This window comes from Schistocerca piceifrons, chromosome 7 (genome assembly GCF_021461385.2).
Source record: "Schistocerca piceifrons isolate TAMUIC-IGC-003096 chromosome 7, iqSchPice1.1, whole genome shotgun sequence".
In the NCBI taxonomy this organism is placed as follows: Eukaryota; Metazoa; Arthropoda; class Insecta; order Orthoptera; family Acrididae; genus Schistocerca; species Schistocerca piceifrons.
The window spans coordinates 26446930-26473716 of record NC_060144.1 but is presented as its reverse complement, the minus strand read 5'-3'; the positions used below and the strand labels follow the sequence as shown (position 1 = coordinate 26473716).

Here is a 26787-nt window from a genome sequence, read left to right as displayed (position 1 = left end):
CTCTTTTTTCAGAATCAAGCTGTGAAGATGATGTTTTATAAGAACTAGGTCGTTGACTTGGCACTGAGGTTCCACAGCATTTTCGTTATGCTTACTTACTCTTTTTAGTGCATTTTCAATTAAATTCTTAGAAACAATTTCCTGATTTACTTTGTAATTCACTCTAGGTTGTTCAGGCCAATTAAAACACATAGTTAGAGGTTCTCCTATAAAAGGTTTGCCTATAACATCTAAAGGTGACAACCCAGTCAATAAATGGAGTAATTCATTTAGGATAAGTTCAAAGTGCTTAATTTTCACTGTCCACAAAGTATGTTTTTCATGGCAGTTAAGTACTACATAATTTTCCAATTTCCTTCATTACTCATTCACACGGATTTGATGACAGGTTATAATTTGATATTAACACCCGTCGAATACTTTCCTGCATTAGGAATTCTCTAAATTAGTTACTCACAAATTGTGGTCCGTTATCGGTAAGAAACTCTTTCAGTTTACCTACTTCTAGATAGTATTGTTGTAAACAGTGTATAACTGTCTGCGTATTTGCTCTTTTAATGGCATATAGTTTAACATATTTTGACCAGCATTCTATGATAACCAAAATATATGATACTCCTCCTTTTTCTCATGGAATTGGTCCAAAAAAATCCGCCACTGTGACGTCATGTAATGACTTAGGAATAATAGGATTCATTTTGTATTTCACATGAGCATTATTCTATTTTACTTTCTGGCAAGTTTCACAGGTTCTAACAAAGATGCTATTTTATGACCTAGTTCCTTGAAGTAATAAAACTTATTAATATGGGATATACTGTTATAACCTGTAATCACCAATAATTGCGTGGATATTCAAACACACTCACTTAGAAACAATAGCTCGTTACATGATAACAACTCAGTATCTCTTATTCGACTGCCATGCTGTGACATGCGACCGGCGCCGTTTGTAGCTAGGTGGCGCTCCCGCGCTCAGCCGAGTTGCGGAGCGCCTCTATCACCGTTTGCGCGTACTGTCGTGGCGGCACTGTTAAATGTTGTGGCACTGTCACAACATATACATTGTTTGATTCCGAAGTGTCCATATCCTTTGTGAACATACCACACAAGTTCGTCTTCCATTATCTTTGGAATACATAAGTGCCAACCCTGTGATGTTACATACACTATCTCTGCAAAACAAGTTATGATCTATAATTTTCCATTTTCCTAATTGATTAGGAGCTGACGAGTTCTGGATACACACAGAAAATATTTCTGTGAAATAAGGATCATGATGGATATTCCCTGTTATTCTTTGAGCCATTTCCTTTACAGTGATGTTCAGATATTCCACTGACATAAAATTAATGGCAAAAATAACACCAGCTCCTTCCGTACGTTTCAGTTCTTCCATTCCTATGGGTAGCGCGATGAAGAATCGGGTACAATATTTTTGGAACCTTTTATGTATCGTATCTTAATATTGTATTCCTGTAGGAAAAGCATCCATCGCATCAACCTACTGTGTAGTAATTGACTACTCATCAGAAAGGATAAATCTTGATGATCTGTATAAATATGGATTTCTGATCCCCGTACTAGTGTTTTGAAACTTTTGAATACTCCACACAATCGCCAATGGTTCCTTTTCGGTAGTTGTGTAATTTAGTTCATGCTTATTTAGGCTATGGCTAGCAAATGCTATGGTTCTGTGTTCTACATTACTCGGATCCCATTCTCCTTGGAAAAGTTCAGCAGCAACACCATAATCAGATGCATCTGTTGAAAATTTACATGGTTTGCCCATAACTGGATGATGTGTACATACCGTCGATAGTATCTGGCCATACCTATAAATCCTTTTAATTGTCTTACTAAATTTCTGGGGTGCGGACATCCTTTGGTAGCTTTTATGCTTTCAGGGTCAGGTGTAATTCCCTTTACCCTTATAATATGACCTAAGAACTTAAGTTCGTGGCACGCGAAAAACGATTTAGACGACTTCACCGTAATACCTTTTTCTCTAAATTTTTTGAGTCTTGCACAAAGTTAGACAATGGTGCTCCCAAGTAGTTGATATTATTAAGGTATCATCTATGTATATTATCAAATCCTTCAATAAGTCTCTCCCTATTGCTTCATCTAATGCACGTATGAATACAAACACAGAGATATTAAGTCCGAATGGCAATACATTGAAATAAGATTTTCCATCAAACAAAATGGCTGTATACTTTTTGGATTCTGGATGTATTTTTATCTGCCAATATCCTGTGGTCAAGTCCATTGTACTAAAGAATATCGCCTTTTCAAACTTGGATAACAGTTCATCGATATTAATCGGTCGATCTCTCTCCATTTCTATGTGTCGATTTAATGTACGAGCACCTAAGACTAATCGTACCCCGCCTGCAGCTTTTTTCACCATGACCAGAGGATTATTCATTACACTGGAACTTCATTCTATAATATTATTATCAATCATTTTGTTAATCTCATCCCGAACTGCTTCCTTCAAACTCACTGGTATTGGAGTCAGTCAGCAAAAGATTGGTGTTTCATATTTGATTTTGAACTTACAGATATAGTTGCTGATATTACCTGGACAATCGGAAAACACCACTTCCTACTCCATTAAAAATTTATGCTAATCTCATCTTTGTTGATCGGCTAATATTAGGGATTCATTAACTTTGTCTTGTGTATCAGTTTGATGTGTTACTTGATCCACATTATTGATTTTTGGTGATAATTGTGCTGTAGCTGTTAATTGTAGACACTGAAACTCAGTTGTTTGTTCCCCAATGTGGCTATTTGTTGCAAATGGTGTCCACCATCCACTGTCCCCTCTACCATAACAAAGAAGATATTTGTCAAAATTTAAGATGACTTTAAACTCTAATAACCAATCTAAACCAAACAGTACAGCTCTATTAATATTCTCTGCTAATAATAGAATTTGACGAAATAACATATGTCCAATACTACAGTTCACTTGAGTTTCGTGTGTTACAAGTTTACTTTTCATTCCCGTTATCCCAATTATGTATACTCCAGTGACTGGCAACAACGGTAAGTGCCGTTTATTCTGTATCAAATTAAAAAATGCATTTGAGTTGAGTGATACCTCACTCCCAAAATTTATAAATATGTTAACCTCGGAAGTTTCCACTGTCCCTGCTATTGTAGGTTGTGGGTTATTAGTAGCTAAGCTTGGTTCTTCAAGCAGCAACCATTCCTTTGTGGGTATTTTGTGTGTAAAGTTAACATACTTATATGGAGTAATGCCTTCTAATGTATCTCCATGACCTGGACCCCGGCCCTGGATCCAGATCGAACACCGTTTTCCTCATTACTGCTAATTATGGGTTGGTTACCGAAACGAGTTACTACATTCCCATTCTGTATTTTATGGTTACTCTGTACAAATTCTTGAGAAGGTGCTGGATCTAAATTTGAAGGTGGATGCTTCTTTTGATAATTATCATTACAACTTTTCATACCGTACTGGTGTACTTTTGCTAAGCTTGCCTCATACTTTTTAAAATTATTTACGCTGTTTCTTTTAAAGTTCGAACTTTCACTTTGGTGTAAAGTTTCGTTGTGGTTTTATTTATTGCATCAAGTGTGTCAACAAAAGACAACAACTTTTCTATCATTTTCCAACCACTACGCAAGGTGTCTTGTCTCATATAGATTGGCAATTATCTAATTAAAATACGTACTAATCCTTCTTCTTACATTGGCTTATCTAAATACTTTGCTCGTGTTAAATGCCAATCAGACTATTTCCTTATAGTACCCCAAGTATTTTTAAAATATTTTGGGTCCCATAGAGCTGATATTAACTTTTCTTAAGCACTGGCAAACCAGTACATCTCTTTAAATCTATTTTGAAAGTCTCCCCAAAAGGAAAAATTCTCAATATTTATTGCTCCCTTTTCTGAGGCTTCCGCTAGAAAGTACCCCAAAGTAAATTCAATGTTCTTGGAATCTTCCCAATTTTTTGATAACGCTTGGTTAAGAAATGGGTCAGATGTACATCTCCGTCCGGCTTAAATTTAGGGAACTGTCTAGATAACCCTGAATTAGCTCCCCATTGCAAATAAGTCACCGTTTCACTAGTTAATACAACATTAGGTAAAGTTACCCTTTGTTCTACTTTATCTTGGATAAGATTAAATTCTCTTTGCAGTCGTCCATACCCTTCCTGTTGTCACTAAGTTCAGAAGAAGGAATAGGTGATAGATTTCCTGTTGTTATTCTCTTGGTGACCCTCAATCTGTAATTTCTACAAATTGTTCCTCCAAACTAATTACATTTGTAATATCAGAGTTAGCTATTTTTTTCTTTGAAATTTCTTTCTACATTATGAACCCATGTATTGACACCTGTAATTTGTGATTGAATGACTGGCATTAATTCATTCTGCTTATCTACACTCTCTTTCAAATTATTCAGCCCCTGCCTTACATCATTATACGTAACATTGTACATGTTTTCAAAAGATCCTAACTTTTCAGTAAGTTCGGATTCTACATTATTACATTTGCTCTCAATGTTAAGTTCTAACCTTTTCGATAAATCTTGAAAAGTGTTACTCTGTTTCTGAGTAAGGTCAGTAAACATATGATTTATATAAGTAGTCAAAGAATTTGTCAACTTGTTCTTTAAATCTACTTTTAAATTCTCTACTTTTATTTTAGTTATTGCGTCGAACTCGGTCTTCAAAGCATGCATGCCTTCACATAGATTACTAAATTCTTTGCTTTGAGAGTCGACTTTGGCATTTAACATACCTAAATTTGTCGTTTGAATATTTAGAGTTTGTGATGTTACAAAATAGAAGTGATGTTGCTATCCAATGGAAAGTTGGAAATTGAGATTTAACTAACTGTTTTATCAATCACAATTGGCGTAAGAATCATGGATTGACCATTGTCATAAAATATTGCACTATGAGATGTGAATAGTTTTTACTTGCGGTTTCGCGTGGCTTGAGGCAGTCACAACTAGCGTGCTATTGATTAAGAGGTTGCGTTATCGTCTTTCTAATTACTTCATGATCGTAGATACGATCATACCCGGTTGTGAAGTTATTGTTATGACAAAAAAATTTCCTAAGGGACCAGAAAGTTCTTAAGGGCGCAAAAACAACTGTAACATCACACAAAAGAGAAATTCAATATTAAAGCTGATGCAAGAAGACGATAAAACAGTTTTCTTTTTATCAATGTAACACGCACATTGGACTGCTGATCTTGGAGTCTGTAATATTAGCAAAATGCATAATTAAAATGAAAATAATACTGAGGAGATAATAGAAATGAGCACTGCTAAATGATTCAGTATTCCCAGAACAAATATTTATTATAAACTAAAACATATATCATACCTTAAGCTTAGTACTACAATGACGGTAGATTTTTATGTCCATATCATGTCCATTGAGCGCTCTTTTATATAGCCATTGTCCTCTTGAGTCGCTCGTGCTTCGTCACGGTAAGTTACAACAGTTCTTCTTCCTACACTTCACTCAAAACTTAGACGGAACACGTTTTTATTTATTTAGTAAAAATAATTAGATCAGACCGCCACAAATCTGCGTCCGTCTTACTCGAGAAAAACAGTAAAAGTCTTCTTAGCGCTCAAGGCTTCATTTGTTCTCCAGCGAACAAAATAGTGAAGGATCGCATATCCATCCGTACTTTTCTGTTTATATTGCCGCCCAAGACGACGAATTACATTATCCTGAAAATTCCACCGTCGCCATGCGACGCCTTATTATATATTAATCATTCTTTATAAACAAGTATTTGCCTTCTGGCTGAATTTGCTGTTTTAATTAAGCCAAAAATAGCGAGTATCACATTGCCTCCCATGAGGAGAGAGGGAATGCCGAAGGATTACCTCGATCCTCATATCCTCATGAGATATTCGTGATTTTTGGTGTGACATTTACATAACGTTACTGGCGTACAAAGTACATAAATTGAAATCACATTTATAAACATATATCAGATATTTATCATTTTTCAAAATAAAGTTTTTCATTCTTTGTTCATCAGTCACTTCATTCCATAATACCAAGATTAACATTTATGTGCATATTTAAGTTTGGTCCATATTTGCTTATAACAATAAGTGAACGTTCATTTCGCACTTCAGGGGATAGAATTCAGGAATTACTTTCTCTTGAGCTTAACAACTAATACATGAGTACAGTGAGTGCTTATTTTCACTAAACTAGAGTGGACAATGTTCGAGCATCTGTTGACTCCTTGGGGTTCAATTACAGTTTAATAACGTAGCACTACACTTCGTGATGCTTTCACTTTCTGTGTTAGCTGTCTACGGCGTTCATCATGCAGTACATCTGTCCTTTCCACTGTGGTGCCAGGAATTCAAGTGGCTTCCCGGGTTTTTATTTACAATATGAAACAGAAGAAGTGGAAAATTATTAGTATGACTTACAAGCTACTGGATACATTTGTTAAGGATCGGGACTGGTCTGGAGTTTAGGGTCTTCCTATAGTGCACATTCATTTTCTTTGTCCATCAAGAGACAGGATTATAATTCATTTTAGCAGTGTTCAGGAGTGCCGGTATTAATGGCTTTAAGGCCTGAGTAATCTAACAATCTACTTCTCACTCATCTTAACTTCAACTCAAGAAAATTGCTTAATTTACATATGAAAATGTAGTCACACAAGTGTACAAATGTCTTTCCTCCAGTATGTACGATTGAAGTCATGGCGGTTAGCAGTTTAAAGTTTGGATTGTTTCGTCACCCACACGTCAGCCACTCACAGCGGCTGCACAGTGTTGCGTGAGCTCCAATACTTAGTATCCGTTCGCGCTCAGGCTGTAACAGAGCTGCTGGTCGTCGATTGCTCCTTTTTTTTTTTTTGTGAACTTCGTATCACACGAGTGCATCGATACAAACACCTCGCGCGCGTTTTCCATCAGAGGAGCCAGACACTGAAGCTGCCTCCATACTTCTCTGTCAACTGCCTCCCATGAGGCTCACAGGTAAGTGACGACGAATGTTTTAGCTGTCGCTGCACTTAGAACAACACTGAACTTTGCGTTGCACCTGTTGTCGTAGCCTTGACTTCCTTTTTTACACTTGCAGTACAACACTACCACTAGTATACAGTGAACAGTTATTTTTATTATGCACATCACACTTTAGTGTGCATCTTCACACAGCATTCGTGCTTAGTTCCTTCGCCGATGGAGTTCATTTACAAAACAATCAATTTTGCACGTTTCCTCCACTGGCATAGAAAGACTTATATTCTACTATTTACAAAATATCACTTACGAGCTAATATTTACAATTAATGGTCACTCCTTTTGTTAAGTCCAGTGAACAACTGCTTTATGAATGGACTCTTTATATCTCAAGATTTGCTTTCACTAGTGAACCTAAAAATATTCTTTCAAACTTTCTTTTAAGTGCTCATCTCCTCATTATGAAAACTACAGGTTTCGCAACACTCGTTGCATTTATTCTTTAGTGCACCCAAGATCATTTTCTACTGCCACGCAGCATATCTACTACTTAACGAGTACACATTTAACGCTGAATCTTTTTTTTTCTTTTTGTGCTTTCCTTTGTGCTTGCCAAATTTTTTTTTATATTTGAGGGCAGACTGGATAACAATAGTTCTCCCTCTTCGCTTCATGTACTCAGCAATCGTTCTCTGTTAAAAAAAAATAGGGTAACGCGTGTCTACTATTTTTCTCATGAATGGAATTACCGACAGTTCACTGGGTTTACGCAACCGGTCCATAACAAACATTACCAAAGCTATCGAAGTTCATCACGCTACGTGTCTCATTTCTCATAAGCAGTGCTTTGCTTCGAAGCACACGTGCCTTTTACAAGTCGACCCTTGGTCTGGGTTAATGAACCAGGATCAAAAGGAACGGGCACAAGGAAAATGGATTTCATAAGAGGAGTGTCTTAGGAGACATTTTTGCAATAAAATCTGCATGTAAATAAAATTATCTTAATAAACATAGGCACATATATAAACTTCAACCTCCTTCCTTACAGCATGCTTTGCTACTTCTACGTCTTACTCAGGTTATAGTCAATATTAAGTTTAAATATCACTGCATTGCTTGTTCTTTAGATTAGCCTTCAATTAGGGTATTGAATGGTCGCTAGATTACGCTACAGATCTTCTGAAGATCTTTACTTGGACTTATTTATGATACAGGGGGCTTGCTGTGTGGTTATTTAGTACCTCGATTCTACTGAAATCAATTCGTCAGCTAACATTCCTCATATACTCTTTACATTGGGCTCAGATCACAGGGAAATAGTTTACTTTCATAGCAATTAATGGCCTCATGGAGTACTTACGCTACATTATTGATGCTTCATGGTTTGCCTCTATTTGTACTGTATTTCACCTAACTTAGTTTACTACAGCTTATTGTCTCCTTGCGTGAACACATGTGGGTTACCACTTGTTTTTCCATTTAACAGCACGCTTTAACTGAACTTTAAGCTATTTCTTCTACTCCTGTCCACTGTCTGGACTGTTTGAACATGTACCCTTTTTTTTAAGCAGGTAATTTGGGCTTTTACTACAGAACTTCAAGTACTTACATTACTAAAAATAAATCTATAAATATTCTTGTACCTTGAGAGAAGTGCTTATTTACGCATCCTCCTCCATTTCTCACCTTTACATATTTTATTTAGCTCCGGGCAATCACCTCGCAAGCACTTTTTTTCTTATTACTAACTTAAAATTAAATTGAAATTCTTGGTGCAACCCCTATTTCCTGCTTCAGCTTGTTGAAGAAATATCAGTTCATGTCCATCACTATAAACAATTTTTTCATACTTAACATTTAATACTTAAAGTTTACATGTAGTAGCTGTTACCATGTAGTCAGTGCTCTGTTCAACACAATACTTATCATTAACAGTTCACACAAGAAAATTTCCAGTACGCAAGAGGCAGGAAACGGAAACAGATTCTATCTGCAGTTGAGGCTGCGTCTGTAAACTAACTCTCTGTTTCAATGGACCAATCGCTCCCGATATGGAGCAGCCCTGAATCGCCAATGATAAAACTTGTGAAACAGAAGACATCTGTCTGAAGAAACATGGTGACATGACATTGATGTTTGCTCCTGTATCAACAACGGCTGTGAAAGGAATGTTGGCAATAGAAATCTTAATCGAAGCCTGGACCTGTTCATCATAAATGTCGTTAATGTCTTGAGCTTCTTTGTCAGGTGCAAGGTCATCTCGTAAGTCGGTCTCATGGTCGTACCGTATCGCATTAACATACTCAGAATCAGTGTATTCGTTAGTGCCCCCACTCAAAATCCGCAGCGACCTCTTGGAGGCTGAAAGGCGCTGCCTCTAATTTTCCACAGGATGTTTAACCTGTTTGTCATTCATGGCCTTAAGTGTTTGTTCCGTTTCACATTGGTGCTGGTTATGTGGTACAAATGCCGGTGTAGAGGGGTAAAATCCACTGGGTGCATTCACTTGTGAATAAAATACTTGAGACGGCGGCTGTCGCCCGATCTTTTGGTTGCCGGCAGAACCATTTCCTTGTGAAGGAAAGTTCGCATTTGGTACCGTTTGAAAATTGTTCCGCGGTCCTCTATCCTGTGAATAGTTGTTCTTATGTTGTGCTGGGTGGCCTCCGCCTTGCCCATGCCACTTGCTATATTTCGACCTATAACTTTGATTGTACACTGGCCCATTTGAAAAATTACCACTAGTTTGTGGAGAATTTCCATACTGCTCAGGCGCAGAATTAAAGGGTGGGTTTCCGTACTGATGTTGTACCTGGTGGTTGTAAATTGGGTGGTATCTCTGCTGATTACTGTAATTGGTTTTCTGCTTCCGTTTAAAGTTATTGCCGTTTGCGTTTTGATAACCGCTGGCAGGTTGGTAACAGCGGTCGCAGTAACTCGCTCTCTCCTTGGGCGCATTGTTGTCCGCGTGCGATGCATTCTGCTGGCTGCCAGGGAAGAATTTGCCGCTGCCAACCTTGGAGCGCACATCCTCGCTAATTAAATCTAAGGAATCTAGCACAGAAAGGAATACATCCGTGTCTTCTTCGGACACATTTACTAATTTCTCTCTAATAGACACAGGGAGTTTGCTTTTGAGAATCATAATTACGTCCTTGGAAGAAATCGGAGAATCCCAGAATTTAATTTTTGCTAGATACTTCTCGAAGTATCGCCGGAGACTTCCATGCTTCTCATTGAAAATTTCCGCACCATACACCTCCTTCCTTAATCTTTGCTGTACCCCATTACTCCAAAATTTTGCCAAGAACATTTTCTCAAACTCTTCATAATTCCTACACGTGTCTACCATTTCCGTTCCGCATAATGCTGCATCACCAGAAATAAAGCCAGTGACGAACTGAATACGCTGTCTGTCTGTCCAGCTCCTGGGAAATAGGCCGGAAAAATTCTTTAGGAACACGATGGGGTGTATTTCTCGCTTCTGCGGATGAAAAACAGGAAAAGTGTGATGCTTAATCACACTTTCCTCTTGCATTAAACTCACAATTGTGGGCGGATCATTTATTTTCCCTACTCGGGACTCAACAGGACTGTCGTTTTGCATGTAATCAGGCGGTGAACGATAAGGAGTTGACTGACATTCGTCACCGTCTAAAGAGTTGTTCCCTATAGTTTGCGTATGCATGTGCGGATTTTCTACCCAGTTTCTCAGCATTCTGACTTCGTCCACTACTTGCTGCTTCCACTCGGGAAGATCCCGTGTAAGTGTCCTCCGAATCTGTCCCAGTTCAGAAACCACTGTGTCTCCAGACTTACCAGGAGCAGCTAAGATTTCATAAGTTACATCCTTGACAGTCTCCCTAAGCTCCTCCCTGACCTTCTTTTCGATAAAAATATCTTTACCCTTTGTCCATTCACTGTAGTGTTCCGACAATGCCTCCGCGTGTGCTTTCATGGTGCTCTTAACCTGTTCTTCGATATTGATTGAGTCTATGTGCCTCGACAGATCCTCTACTACACCTTCAATGTCAGATACTGCATTTCTAACTGAGTTTATTTCTTTGGTAGCTGCCTGAATTTTTGTGTTTAATGTTCCAGATACTTCAGCTATTTCACTTTTCACCTGTTTCTGCATTTTCTGAATTTGATCACTGATCTTAGTTTGCACCTCACCCAAATGGGTATTTAATTCAGCCGTAATTTCTTTATGCAGATCTGTTTTGATTGTGCCTAGCTCTGTTTTTAATGATTCGCTTACAGCATCTAGTCGGGCGTTAACAGTCTCATTTTGTGTTTTTATAGTCTCATTTTGTGTTTTTATATTCTCATTTACTGCGTCAAACTGTTGTTTCAGTATTTCCATTAACGCACCAAGGTCATTTGTAGCTGCAGCGGGACGAGTTTGGACTTCAGGGTCACTTTCAGACATGGTTAGTTCAGTTTCCACACGGGAACCTACCGTTCGCGATCGTAAAGGGTATGGAATACTATTAACGTCTTCACTCCCGTCTCCTGTTGTCACCTGTCTCTGTTTACTATCTGCCATTTTCGTCAGTAAATCAGGTGCTACGCAAGGCTTTCGTCGTTTGTCAGTGACGTGGTGAGTCCGCTAAGAGCACCACTCTCGCGTGAGCAACAAATGAAATTCTATCTGGCGAGAAGACAAGATGGAACCTAACCGTTTCAGACAAATGAATGAAGATGCTCTTCACTGCAAATTGCGCACACTATCCACCATGTTGAAAATGCAATACAGGTATACTAACAATGGGGAGAAATAATTTCTATTATCAGACTACGAAGAATTTTACTTTGAAAGATAAAATAAAGCAGATTTCCTATAGCGGGAAGGAGATAGAAAGGATGTGGATCGACTTGGAAAAGCAACGTTGCTACTGAAGCACTACACTGCGTATGCAAAATTCTGACTTACTTTTTGATGGCTTGAATACCGCTATGTTGTCTCAGCAAATTCACGTCTCTTTTCTTTTCTCTCGGTAATTAAACTGCATTATTGACCGTTATTCTCACAGAGAGACGATGTGTACATGAAACGACAGAACATTTATTAACACAAGCACATAGAAAATTTTCCAAGAATTTGAACTAATTTTTGGTCAAGTCCCATGTTCGGGCGCCAAGTGTGATGTTACAAAATAGAAGTGATGTTGCTATCCAATGGAAAGTTGGAAATTGAGATTTAACTAACTGTTTTATCAATCACAATTGGCGTAAGAATCATGGATTGACCATTGTCATAAAATATTGCACTATGAGATGTGAATAGTTTTTACTTGCGGTTTCGCGTGGCTTGAGGCAGTCACAACTAGCGTGCTATTGATTAAGAGGTTGCGTTATCGTCTTTCTAATTACTTCATGATCGTAGATACGATCATACCCGGTTGTGAAGTTATTGTTATGACAAAAAAATTTCCTAAGGGACCAGAAAGTTCTTAAGGGCGCAAAAACAACTGTAACATCACACAAAAGAGAAATTCAATATTAAAGCTGATGCAAGAAGACGATAAAACAGTTTTCTTTTTATCAATGTAACACGCACATTGGACTGCTGATCTTGGAGTCTGTAGTATTAGCAAAATGCATAATTAAAATGAAACTAATACTGAGGAGATAATAGAAATGAGCACTGCTAAATGATTCAGTATTCCCAGAACAAATATTTATTATAAACTAAAACATATATCGTACCTTAAGCTTAGTACTACAATGACGGTAGATTTTTATGTCCATATCATGTCCATTGAGCGCTCTTTTATATAGCCATTGTCCTCTTGAGTCGCTCGTGCTTCGTCACGGTAAGTTACAACAGTTCTTCTTCCTACACTTCACTCAAAACTTAGACGGAACACGTTTTTATTTATTTAGTAAAAATAATTAGATCAGACCGCCACAAATCTGCGTCCGTCTTACTCGAGAAAAACAGTAAAAGTCTTCTTAGCGCTCAAGGCTTCATTTGTTCTCCAGCGAACAAAATAGTGAAGGATCGCATATCCATCCGTACTTTTCTGTTTATATTGCCGCCCAAAGACGACGAATTACATTATCTAGAAAATTCCACCGTCGCCATGCGACGCCTTATTATATATTAATCATTCTTTATAAACAAGTATTTGCCTTCTGGCTGAATTTGCTGTTTTAATTAAGCCAAAAATAGCGAATATCACATTCTGCTTATCTACACTCTCTTTCAAATTATTCAACCCCTGCCTTACATCATTATACGTAACATTGTACATGTTTTCAAAAGATCCTAACTTTTCAGTAAGTTCGGATTCTACATTATTACATTTGCTCTCAATGTTAAGTTCTAACCTTTTCGATAAATCTTGAAAAGTGTTACTCTGTTTCTGAGTAAGGTCAGTAAACATATGATTTATATAAGTAGTCAAAGAATTTGTCAACTTGTTCTTTAAATCTACTTTTAAATTCTCTACTTTTATTTTAGTTATTGCGTCGAACTCGGTCTTCAAAGCATGCATGCCTTCACATAGATTACTAAATTCTTTGCTTTGAGAGTCGACTTTGGCATTTAACATACCTAAATTTGTCGTTTGAATATTTAGAGTTTCACTCTGAGCATTTAAAGCTTCACTCTGGGTGTTTAACTGAGAATTTACTAGGTCTAGTTCTTTATTTAGAGTCACACTGTGAGCATTTAATTGAGAATTTAATAAGCTTAACTTAAGACTCTGAGCTTTGATTAAATTTATCAATTCAGCCCAGTCAGGCACTTCTTTGCTAATTTTCATGGCCATAGCTGGGTCCTGAGTTTCCCCAACCTGTTGTATATTTTCCATACTTTTATATTCCTTAGCTCTTGTATGCATTTAAAACTAACTTTAGATATGATAATCACACAATAAAAGTTCACTCAACAGTATTTTTTACAACTTCGTACTAAAGTAATCAAGTTTTGTTTCACGCTCACCCGGCGTAGAATTCGCGTTCCATAGGTGAGCGGATGTGGAGGCAGATCAGCACCGGTGAACAGCAGCTGGTACCGGCAGCATCGGATGTATGTTGGTTTCCGCATCTGCGTCCCCGCAATGTGTGTAAGAGCTGTATACTCCCCACAATGGATCTTCTTGGTTGAAGCATTCTATGCATACTTCTTCTTAGACAAATACATCAAAATCTTCTTTGCTGTTTTTATCATTGTGAATTTTTCATTTCTTCACCCTTTTTTCATTTAAATTTTGCTCCATTGGATACTTGAACATATTCAAATTTCCCTTGTCTTTTCTTGTTTTTGACTTAAAATTCCTGTTTTCTCGGTCCTTTCACACAAGTCACCACGTTCTAACATTTCCCACTTACGTGTGAGAGTGAATCTGGGTTATTTCGGTTTATTCCCCCAAACTACCCTCCAGTTCTTTACGAGGTGACTTAATTGGAATTTGCATCCACTCTTCTTTACTGGATAGCTGGCCGCTGGAAACTGTCTTGACTTCTTCTCTGTTGAATAATGCTAGGTACAGGAATTTTTAGACTCTTTCTACTTATGAAATAAGTAGACATAAAAACTTTGCTTTTCATCAATTAACGATGTATTTGACTTTCATACACCATAAAACTCTCACTTTCATCATAAATATATAATTTCCGGTAAGTCCCTCACACAGTCGAACATCAGAAACAAATTAAATTACAGTTAAAAGAAAGTTGGCTTTGATACCATAACTTTTCTTAACATAAATCAGAAAATAAACCTTGCCTATGGCAAGGTTACGTCAAGAGTTTTCAAGAGTTCTTCAACTGTCTTTGTTTTAATAACAATAGCCAGTGACCCAATAAGCATGGAGCTGCATATAAGCTCCATGGTTTTTCCTTACACACTCACTAAAATAGTTATGGATTGCCCGATAGGTACTTGTTGGTACCGTTCATCTGCCACGTCTACTTTCTTCCAGTTACTGATCTAAAACCTGCACACACAAACACTCATATCAAGAATATCATGCGTTCAAGATGGTAGAAGGCTGAGTGGTTCTAGAATTTACACAAATTCTCGAATCACTACACATTGTTCATTAAAGGCATGAAGAATTAATAATTATGCTGTAGTGTAGACACCATGCATTTCCAGGCATATGTCCATATGGCCTGTTTTGCTCCTTATCCTTTCAGGGACTATTCTTGTAGATTGTCCCCAATAGCAATATCATCCTGTATAGTGAGCATCAGTGACCCCACTCCCTTGTGGTACTCCTGAAATTACTATTACATATTACAGTTTTGCCCCATTAAGAATTGTGTGTATTGTTCTATGTGCCCAGAGTCCCTGATTCTACTCACAAATCTGGTCTAATATTTCATAAGCTCATATTTTGTTCATTGGCATCAGTGTGAAACTGTACCAAATATCACCTGGAAGTTGAGGAACACCACGTCAATGTGCTCACCTTTATTTAATGCGTTCTGGTTCTTGTGGCAAATACAGTGATATGAATTCATATAATCATTGTTTGAGGAATCTGTGTTGATTTCTACAGGGAAAGACCTTTGTTCTCCAGCAACATCCAGAAAATAGGTATAAGTTGGCTTTGTCAGTCTTTTTGGGCTAATTTATGGTATGTGATCATAGGACGCAGTCTTCTGTCCCCACACGTTGACTCTCACATTTTCAATATGCAGTTAAAGTCCAGTCCATTGCTATGCAGCCTTCTCCATTTGTCATTCTCTTTTTGGCTTTTTTTGGCTTCTAACTTTGTGTTTAGACCTTTCCTTTCACCTTGCTGCATACTGTTCTATGGGTGCTTGCTTGAAGTTAGTCACTAAATCTGTTTTCTCAATGAAGACCTTGAGTCCCACCTTTTCTGTTTGAATTTTGAGTTCCTCAATTTGTTTCATGGTTGTGCTGAGGGATCAGAAAAGACTATGAGATAATCTGCAAAAGCTAGGCAGTTGATCATCAGCTGTGTTCCTCCACCCATTCTGGTCCCATTTTTATCCCTTCATTACATTATACTTTACACAGGCAACTTTTTGCAACAAACAGTTGAAAACTGAAGTATCCCTGTCTCCTTGCTTATTGACTGCCATATCTCAGAGTTGCCTGAAATCTCTCCTGTGAATTTCACTTTGGAGTTCATATCAGTGAAGGCCTGTTGGATGTTTGCTTGTATTGTTATCTTAAGGTCGTCTTTTTCAGGATTTGCTACATTGTGTTTCAGTCAATAGAATCATAGGTCTACCTGAATTTTTAACGCAATTGAAAATTAATTGTTATGTCATACAGTATTTGCAGCTCTGGTGCTGAAGATAATATTGGATTCCCCATCGATTATTATTATAGGCACTAGATGGAAGACTGACTGCCTTTGGTGCACAGTTCAAGTTCAGCGTAAAACATATGTGTGATTACAATTCCTAAAATCTTTACCATGACTGATCAATTAGTACATTACTACTCAGTTCAAATAATCAATACAGATATTAACTTTTTGTGAAATGATATGGAAATAGCATTTGTAACATAGTTATAATGTTATTCTGTTAATTCAGTAAATATGGAAATCATGAATTCTGCTGAACACATGTGTTTTGGCACATGTGGATAGCTAGTCTTATAACTATATAACAAATTTAACGAAGGGAATCAAAAACATTTTGTTCCTGAGCTGTAGATATGAGAGAATGCATATAAGCTTGGTAACCTGGCAGCACAAGTGTGTGTTTGCAGACATGTCTGAAAACAATCTTAGTGTTTAGTCCATTGTTCATTGTAAAAAAGATTACGTATGTCCTAATACTATTGATGTTTATTTATTTTGTATAAAAAGTCTAACATAGAATTTGTATTGCAATTTGCTACAAGGACGGAAAAAAGTGCAGAAAAGTTTTTGAAATGTGAAATATTCATTTTGATGAATCTGCTAGGAGTAAAACCAGGATTTGAATGAATGGTGTAGGCATTTAAAATACTGCTCTGAACATGTTGATATTAATGGATGCCCTGGATGCCCCAGTGTATCATCAACCAATTAAATCGTGGAAATGTGAAAGAAATGTTTTTGGGATATCATTTGGCTCATGCCATTAATTTTTTTTATATGTTTTATGTAGGAAATGCCTTACATCAAAATTTGTTGCAATGTAGTTGCAGTTCAAATGAAAACAGTGGTGAATGCAAGATGCTCGGGACTTAGTAGATGAAGTCAGCAACAATACTGAACTACTGGAATGTATCCTAACAGATGGTGAGTTGTGGGTTTATGAATGTAGCACTGAAACTAAGGTCCAGTCATCCTAGTGGAAGCATGATGAGTGTAGGCAAATGTGAAGGTTTTCATGACATAGTGCACCATAAATTCTTGCCACAAGATCAAATCATCAATAAGGAGTACTACTTACAAGTTCAATGCCATATGCACTAAAATAAAAAGGTGCCCACATTTATGATGAAACAGTTCATGGTTTTTGCATCACAGTAATGAATCTGCTCATACTTTGTTGCATAACCATGAATGTTTGGTCAACTTCATGATTCAACAGACATGGCCTCACATGACTTTTCTCTGTTCTCAAAAGAGAAGGAAAATTTAAAGGGTATTTTGCAAGCATAGATGAGATTAAAAACACATTGCTGAGAGAGCAAAAAGCTGTCCCAAATATTAAATTCCAGCAGTGTTTTGAGGCTTGGAAAAAGCAGTGGCTTAAGTGTATAATATCTAATCAGGATTATTTTGAATGGGATAACATTGATTTAGACCAATGGTTTCCAACCTGTAGCCCAAGAAATGAGCATCTATTGTATGACCAATAAAAGAAGATTTCTGTAAGAAACTTCCTGGCAGATTAAAACTGTGTGCCCGACCGAGACTTGAACTCGGGACCTTTGCCTTTTGCGGGCAAGTGCTCTACCAACTGAGCTACCCAAGCACGACTCACGCCCCGTCCTCACAGCTTTACTTCTGCCAGTACCTCGTCCCCTACCTTCCAAACTTTACAGAAGCTCTCCTGCAAACCTTGCAGAACTAGCACTCCTTTCTTTCAGGGTATTATTAGTGGTGGCCCAAAAGTACTGGTAGTCTTCCAATATGGCCCAGGTAAGTTGGACACATCTATATCGATAACCTGCAAGCCACCATATAGTGTGTGGTGGAGGTTATCCTGTACCTTTACTAGTCATTTCCTTTCATGTTCCACTCACAAATAGAGCAAGGGAAAAGTGACTGACTATACACTTCTGTATGACCCCTAATCTCTTATATCTCACCTTCTTAGTCTTTACACGCAATGCAGGTTGGTGGCAGTAGAATCATGTGGCAGTCAGCTTCAAATGCCAGTTCTCTAAATCTTCTCAATAGCGTTTCTCGAAAAGAACATTGCCTTCCCTCCATGGATTCCCATTGGAGTTCCCCATGAAACTTATGTATTGTTCGAACATACTGGTAACAAATCTAGTAGCCTGCGTCTGAACTGCTTCGACGTCCTCCGTCTATCTGACCTGGTAAGGATACCAAAAACTCAAGCAGCTCTCAAGAATAGGTCACACCAGCATCCTCTATGTGGTCTCCTTTACAGGTGAACCTTGCTTTCCTAAAATTCTTCCAATTAACCAAAAGCAACCATTTACCTACCTACCAAAGTCCTCATATGCTCATTCGATTTCATATCGCTTTGCAATATTATGCCCAGATAATTTGAATGACTTGACTGTTCAAGCAGGCCAAGATTAATACAGTATCCAAACATTATAGGTTTGTTCTACCGACTCATCTGCATTAACTTAAATTTTTCCACATTAGGAGCTACCTGCCATTCATCGCACCAACTACGAATTTTGTCTAACTCGTATCTCCCTACAGTCACTCAACTTTGACACCTTACATTACACAACAGCATATTCAGCAAACAAATGCAGATTGCTGCCCACCCCAGCTGTCAAATCATTAATGTATATAGAGAATAACAGTGGTCATATCACACTTCTCTCGGGCGTTCCTTATGGCACCCTTGTTTCCAATGAACATTAGCTGTTGAAAACAACATACTGTGTTCTTACTTAAGAAGTCTTTGAGCCACTGATATGTGTGAAATTATTCCATAAACTTGTATCTTTGTTAACAGTCAGTAATGGGGCACCGTTTCAAATGATTTCCAGAAATCCAGAATTATTGAATCTGCCTGTTGCCCTTCATCTGTAATTTGCAGTATATCATGTGAGAAAGGAGCAAGATGAATTTCTATGAATGATGCTTTTTAAAGCGATGCTGATTCATGGACATAAGCTTCTCTGTCTCAAGAAAGTTTAATACATTCAAACTGAGATTACGTACAAGGATTCTGCAGCAAACCAAAGTTAGGGATATTTGTCTGTAATTTTGCGGCTCCATTCTTTTACCCTTCTTATACACTGGAGTCACGTGTGCTTTTATTCAGTCACTTGGACCTTTGTGCTGGATGAAAGATTCATGATAATTTCAGGATAGGTAAAAGTCCAGTGATATAGAGTACTCTCTATAAAACCAAATTGCGATTGCATCTAGACCTGGTGATTTATTTGCTTTAAAATCTTTCAGTTGTTTCTCTACACCAGGAATGCTTATAACTATGTCATCCATACGGGAGTCTGTCCAATGGTCAGATGATGGTATATTAGCATGATTCTCTCACATGAACAATTTATTGTTGGTGAAATTTAAAACTTCATCTCCTATTTCGCTATTTTCAACTGCCATGCCAGACTGGTCTACAAGGGACTGAATGGAAGCCTTAGCACCGCTTAGCAATTTTACATAATTTTGTCAGGTTCTCTGCCAGAACTTTTGCTAAGGTATGTTGGTAGTTGTTGTATGCTTCGTGCATTACGGCGCCTTCCATGACCACCAGCCTGACCCGGTTGCCTCCAAACATGTCTCTGATGATTGTCTGGTTGAAGGCATATGTGACACTCACCACTGAAAATAACTTGATGCCAATCCTGAGTGGTCCATTTGCCATGTTGTTGGACCCATTATGGTTGCAAAGATGCACCTCGCCATGGATGCTGGGAGTGAAGTTGCGCATCATTCAGCCTATTGCACACAGTTTGAGTCATAACATGATGTCCTGTGGTTGCACAAAAAGCATTATTCAACATGGTGGGGTGGCTGTCAGGGTTTCTGTGAGCCATAATCCATAGGTAGGGGTCATCCACTGCAGTAGTTGCCCTTGGGTGACCTGAGCGAGGCATGTCATCGAGTGAGGCATGTCATCGATAGTTCCTGCCTCTCTGTATCTCCTCCATGTCTGAACAACATCACTTTGGTTCACTCCAAGACACCTGGACATTTCCCTTGTTGAGAGCCCTTCCTGGCACAGAGTAACAATGCTGATGCGACGAACCATGGTATTGACCGTCTAGGCATGGTTGAACTACAGACAACACGAACCATGTACCTCCTTTCTGGTGGAATGACTGGAACTGATTGGCTGTCGGACCTCCTCCGTCTAATAGGCGCTGCTCATGCATGGTTGTTTACATCTTTGGGCGGGTTTAGCGACATCTCTGAACAGTCAAAGGGATGTGTTCAGATGGCTCTGAGCACCATGGGACTTAACTTTTGAGGTCATGAGTCCCCTGGAACTTAGAACTGCTTAAACCTAACTAACCTAAGGACATCACACACATCCATGCCTGAGGCAGGATTTGAACCTGCGACCGTAGTGGTCGCGGGGATTGTGTCTGTGAGACAATATACACAGTCAACGTCTATCTTCCAGAGTTCTGGGAACCGGGATGACGCAAAACTTTTTTTGATGTGTGTACTATTTGACCTGCAAATGGTGTTAAGCTGTTTATTTTGGGTGGTTTTATGCAGGTTGAGATGTATCTTTTTAAACATCATGTAGAGGCCACTTGGAAATGCCTGACAAGGTGCCTGTAATACGTTTGTTTGAGTGGCCATCTTCCGCAGCAGCTGTTAAAATTTATTACTATAGGTTATCCATCTTGAGCTGACTGCAATTTGATCTAAAAGAATTACATCAGACCGCTGTTTTCTCTCATCTTGTTAGCAAGGTTGAAAATTGTACACATTCAGCGATAGAAAAAAATGAAAAAAAAAAACCTCACAAAAGAAAGATTGCAAATTTAAAAGCTAAGCAAACATCCCACACAGTCACAAATTACACCCAGTCTAATGAAAAACATCACTTCTATCCAAGACTGGTCAACCTCACTGACGCTGTTTGCATACAGAAGAAATAAAACTACTTGAGAAAGGTCTGAAACACAACATCAGCACACAGATAGAAGAAAAATACATAAAAAACCTCAGAACAATCAGAAAGCATTCTCACACAGGAAAACAGAACCGAAACAAGTGAGGTAAACATTGGTCTGACAAGAGAGCTAGTCAGTAATGAAATCAAAAACCTAATAACACAGATGAAAGAAAACAGAGGAAATCAAAACAATACTGATTCCATAACACTGACAAAAAGGAACTACAGGAACACATCTCCATCATCACAAGGGTACATAAACCAACTAACAGCTTTTCCAAACGAAATTGAGAAACACTCTCAAAGACATTGACCATACAATAGAAAACAACGAAACAACAAAATTGCTACAAACAAGTCCAAGTGTACCTTCCCTCTGATGCCAACCAAAGCTACACAAGAAAGATATCCCCATCAGAGCTATTGTGAATTATAGAAATGATCCTGCTTACCCACTTGCAAGATACACGTTGAAAATCTTATCAGAAAACTACAAATTACAAGAGGACAGGACCGTAAGAAACACCACAGAATTGATTCACTACATGAAAGACATAAAAGTTCCAGACACGGCCACCCTCCTGTCATTTGATGTAGAGAACATATAATCCAACATACCAATAACTGAAACTATAAACATTATAGAACAAAGTTTTAAGATGCACAGTACACTTCCACATGAATACATCAAAGAAACAGTCTGGCTTCTAGAGCTAATAACAGAACAGAACTATTCTCAGTTCAATAATGAATTCTATTTACATAGTGAAGGATTACTAATGGCATCCCCATTGTCTGGAACCACCGCAAACATATTTATGAACCATGCAGAACAGATTATATTTAACAAAATAGTGCCATATGGGTACAACATCCTATACTGAATTAGATATATGGATGACATCTTGTGCCTGATAGATGAACCAAACAATAAAATTGACCAGTTACACACAGACATAAATTCTGTTCATGAAAAGATACATCTTACGATAGAGAAAGAGCAAAATAGACAGTTAAATTTCTTTGACATCACCATAAGGATTTAAAACAGCCAACACGTATTTGACATTGACCAAAAACTGACAACAGACACAATTATATAAACACAGTACCATTAGATACAGACAATTACAAAAAGAAATCAATATTAAAATACAAATAGCCACAAATAATCGATAAAAAGAGAACTTAGTAACAAAGCTAAATATGAAAATGAAGAAACAGAAAAGAACAATCATCCATCTGTCACCAACACAAGGATAAAATCACACACAAACAAATCAACAAAGTACAAGAATAGAAACAATACAAAGTGTCAAAGAAACAGAAAGTAAAAGATGGTAAACAATGACATACAACCACAAATACACACACAGAATATCCAATATTTTCAATAAACAAGGCATAAAAATAGCACAACAAACCGGCAACTCAATTCAGGAATACTTCCCTGGTCTGTATCAAATGAAATGCAGTACATGTGAAGTAAGATACATAGGTCAAATGAGGAGGACATTTGACACCAGATACAAAGAACAGTTAAGAGTAAGGACATATAGGACAAATCATTCAACTTTTGCTGATCGTCTTACAGCAACACCAACATAAAATTACAGCCAGAAATACAGATATGGAAATCATAAGGATAAACAAAACAAAAAAAACACCTCCCCACCTTACAAGGAAACCACATCCAAACCCCCATAACGGAAAAGAAACGACTCTTAAATGATCAAACCAACTTGACAAACCACACACTCTTTAAATTGACTGACACATATAACCACTACCATCACCTTCCAAATTTTGTCTTATAATCACCGTCCAGGCCTGTGTCCCCTCCCTCATGAGAAAAAAAAGGCAACCCACCTCCACTCCTGTCACATCTCTACCTACATACAAGACAATTTCTTTCACACACACACACACACACACACACACACACACACACACACACACACACACACACACACAACCACTATAATAGATCAATATGTGTGTGCGTGGAAGGGGGGGGGGGGTCATTAGGAAGTGTTTCATGTTTAATATTATTTTTATTTACTTGATGTGTGTTGTAAGGCGTAGATAATTATGATCTGCTTTAGGCTTGTAGATAATGAGATAAGCATCTGTTTATAAAAATTGAGGTTCCTAGCAAAGTTTCCAATGACTGCAAAATGAAAGAGTAATTTTGGTGGATATGTTAATTTAATAATATCAAAACATTTTTTAATTCTTAGTATGTGTTAAATAAAATCTATAATATCAAAATTATTACACATGTTGCACGTTTCTGTTTTAGAATGTCATTTATTTGGCTGAAAAAGATCAAGGTATTGAATTTTCTTGTATATATCTGGACTTCATGATGAAAGTTAGATTTTCTTGAGAAAACAAATTTATATTATTACTGAGTATGCATTCTAGGTTCAAAGCTCACTCACTGCACAAGAACTGGATTCATATGGGACAGCTGGTGCAACTGTTGAAGAAGTTCTCAGTTCTATAAGAACTGTAATGGCATTTGGTGGCCAACAAAAAGAAGTTGAGAGGTATGTAAAATTTCGACTTTCATTGCCTTTGTCGGTTACCATAAAACATTTTGGCTTCTGATATGTTATATTCTGTTGTCTTCTGTTCTCATCTCCTGACATTGCTGAAGTTTTCTTCTAGGTCTGATTTTGCTATATTGTGAAATTGGATGCTTTATAGAAATAGAAAACAGTGCACTTTTATGGCTGAAATGCACTTCTTGAATAGCTCCTGGTATAAGCCAGTATAGGCAGTTTTGTCATTGACAGACACCAACTATTGTTGGTGTTGAGAAGAAGAAACAAACATGGATAAATGACTTTTTATAATCTATATTGTCTTAAGTTGTCCATGTTTATACTGGTAATTTGTAGAGTTTCGTAATTTTAATCATAAAAGAGAGAGATAAGAGGGTTTAACAAGTCAAACTATTCATTAACATAGTAAAGTGGCTGTTATAAACTCTATTTACAACTAAATGTTATTAAATTTTCAAACAATGGTACATCTGGGATGGAATAGCAGCAATGAACAAGGCTAGACTGCTACCCATCGCATAGCGGAAGCATTGAGTGGCAGGCAAACACATTTACAGTTGACACACACACACACACACACACACACACGCACACGCACACGCACACGCACACACACTAAACCACCATAATCTGTCCATTTGTGTGTGTGTGTGTGTGTGTGTGTGTGTGCATCTGATGACATACTTAGTGCCAATATTATTTATGTATAATAAACAAATTTTAACATACTAAAACTGACACAAAAACTGCTACTTTGATTGCACCTGCAGTACGAGCAGTTGGCGAGCACAATCCAGGTCCTAGATACTTATATCAGTAAGGTCTGGTTTGAAGCCAGCATCTTCTCATTGTTTCTTTCCCCATCTTTGTAGAGCTTTTGATGCAACTCATTTGTAGTACTTGTGAAAACCTCTCAATGCAGGGCTGGAAGTTAAGATGGCACAGGACTGTCATTTTATGACAAATCCAAAACAGGTAGATAAGTGGGCTTTGCACAGTTGTGATTTCAGCTAGTTGTTGCAAAAGGATACTTTTGATTATGATTATACAATTAACACTCTCTCTTCTGGTCACTTCACAATAACTCTCAGAGTAGAATTGCACAGATGTAAATGTAGACTGCTTATGCTAAACAGACTGAACTTGTACTGCTGGTGGGAATTAAACTTTATTAGGACAGCAACCTCATTTGACTGAAGAACCACTAACAAAAAACTAAATTTACGTGTATCCAACATGACATTAATACAGGATCAGCAATGTGGATAACATAAATTCTGCACATAATTTCAGTAACAGTTGCGTTTTATTATGCTGCTGATCACTTTGGAACTACCAAGTCCATGTTCAAGCCATGTGTATTAAAGCTGCACTAATGGTGCCTGGTTAGGCAGCAATGAATTTGCATATGGGTAATGTACATGACACATACTCACATGGAATGTGAGACCAATTTCACAGTGCAGATGTAGATGTAGATACAATTGATAAAGAGCAGTTGAACCAGAGTCTAGTTCAGCTTCACTTCATGAATACCTTTACATTGTGAAATTGGTCTGATGTTTGTAATGTGACAGGGCCTTTTATCAGATATCCTGGTCCACTATCTATATTTGTACCACCTGAAAATGATTGTGTTATCAGGTAGCAGTGAGCAGTTTGTGTGATGTGTGACGTTCTCTTGTTGTGTGAAGCTCTACGTATGGTTTGGCACTCCAAGTTAGGGGTGTTGTGGAAGGCTCAGAGTAAGAGGGCCACCGACAATATCAATGGAACCCAAAACAAATGAGTCACTTTTATGTTAAAGAGAATTTTAGTATGTGGCCCAAGAGTTGGATGTTATATATCTGTAGGTGTTAATGTTTGGTTAAAGTACTTTGAGTTCTGATTACTGGGATCTGTCATTGTGAGACTTGAAGACTAAATACAGAGAAGTGCAAATGACAGTTTGAAGTTAATCTGGTAGCTTGAAGTAGTTATCACGATCCAACATTTTAGGATCACCCAGCAAGGATCAAAGTCCAGAAGAAAAGCAAGTTCATATATATCGATGGGATAGAATAGCTGGACTACCAGAACAATTTCTAAAGGTGGCCATTCAACAAAAAGATTTATAACAGGTAATTGGCATATGCAACATGGTGAAAACGTACCAAACACAAACAGCAGCTGAAGTATGCCACTAAGAAAAAACACACACTTTGTGTGACTATGTATAATGTGTCTGTGTGTGAATTGGTCCCCTAAATGAGCACTGTTAGTGTAGCTTTAATAGGTTTGGCTTGAAAATGAACTTGGTAGTTCTAAACTAGTTGTGGCCATAACAAAACACAACTGTGACCAAAGTACAGTAAAGAAAAATTCATTTGGAACAGGTCAGGGTGCAGGAGGTAGTTGTTCTTGTTCTTGATGTTATTTCTGCAACATCAGCAAATATTTGCCACTGTTTTCTCTCATTTTATTTCAGAAAGGTAAGTTCCCATGATTTTCTGCTGCCGATATTAACTGAAGTTTTTGTGGATATTTATTAATGTCAGATTGGTACAATATTTTGGTGATGTACTTAGTCATCATCATTAGGTCACTTTGAACTGTAAAGGGGCTGCTCCTTTCTTTATACCTGTCCTCCACCCCTATCCTTGGCCTTCCTGTGGTCCTGTTGATAATGTAACATCTGATGCCTGCTCATCATAGCTGCTGTTGACTCAGGGGAATTTCATACACATTCCTAATGCACAAAATGACAGGAAGAAATTGACTGGACTGCTGTTAATCTATCTGAGGAAGAGATAGTGGACTCCATGGCAACACTGGAAATAAGATGTCTCATTTTCATGGTTACACCTAAAGTGTGCTGTATCTCAGGTCTTGTCGGTGCATTAGAACAAGTTCAACATCGCTGACACAACATCACTGACACATAAGGTGACTAAAAATGTCTGTCAAGATTCATCCTGTACTCTACTCAAAGCAAAGTCAC

At 37.8% G+C, this 26787-nt stretch overlaps 1 protein-coding gene across 1 annotated transcript in view; it reads left to right on the top strand.

Moving 5' to 3' along the window:
• LOC124804898 (multidrug resistance protein homolog 49-like) overlaps nucleotides 1-26787 on the top strand; it is a 384892-nt gene that overhangs the window by 177819 nt on the left and 180286 nt on the right. The window contains exon 8 of the mRNA XM_047265271.1: nucleotides 23665-23789. Within this exon, the coding sequence (XP_047121227.1) occupies nucleotides 23665-23789 (125 nt within the window). The remainder of the gene's footprint in view (nucleotides 1-23664; nucleotides 23790-26787) is intronic.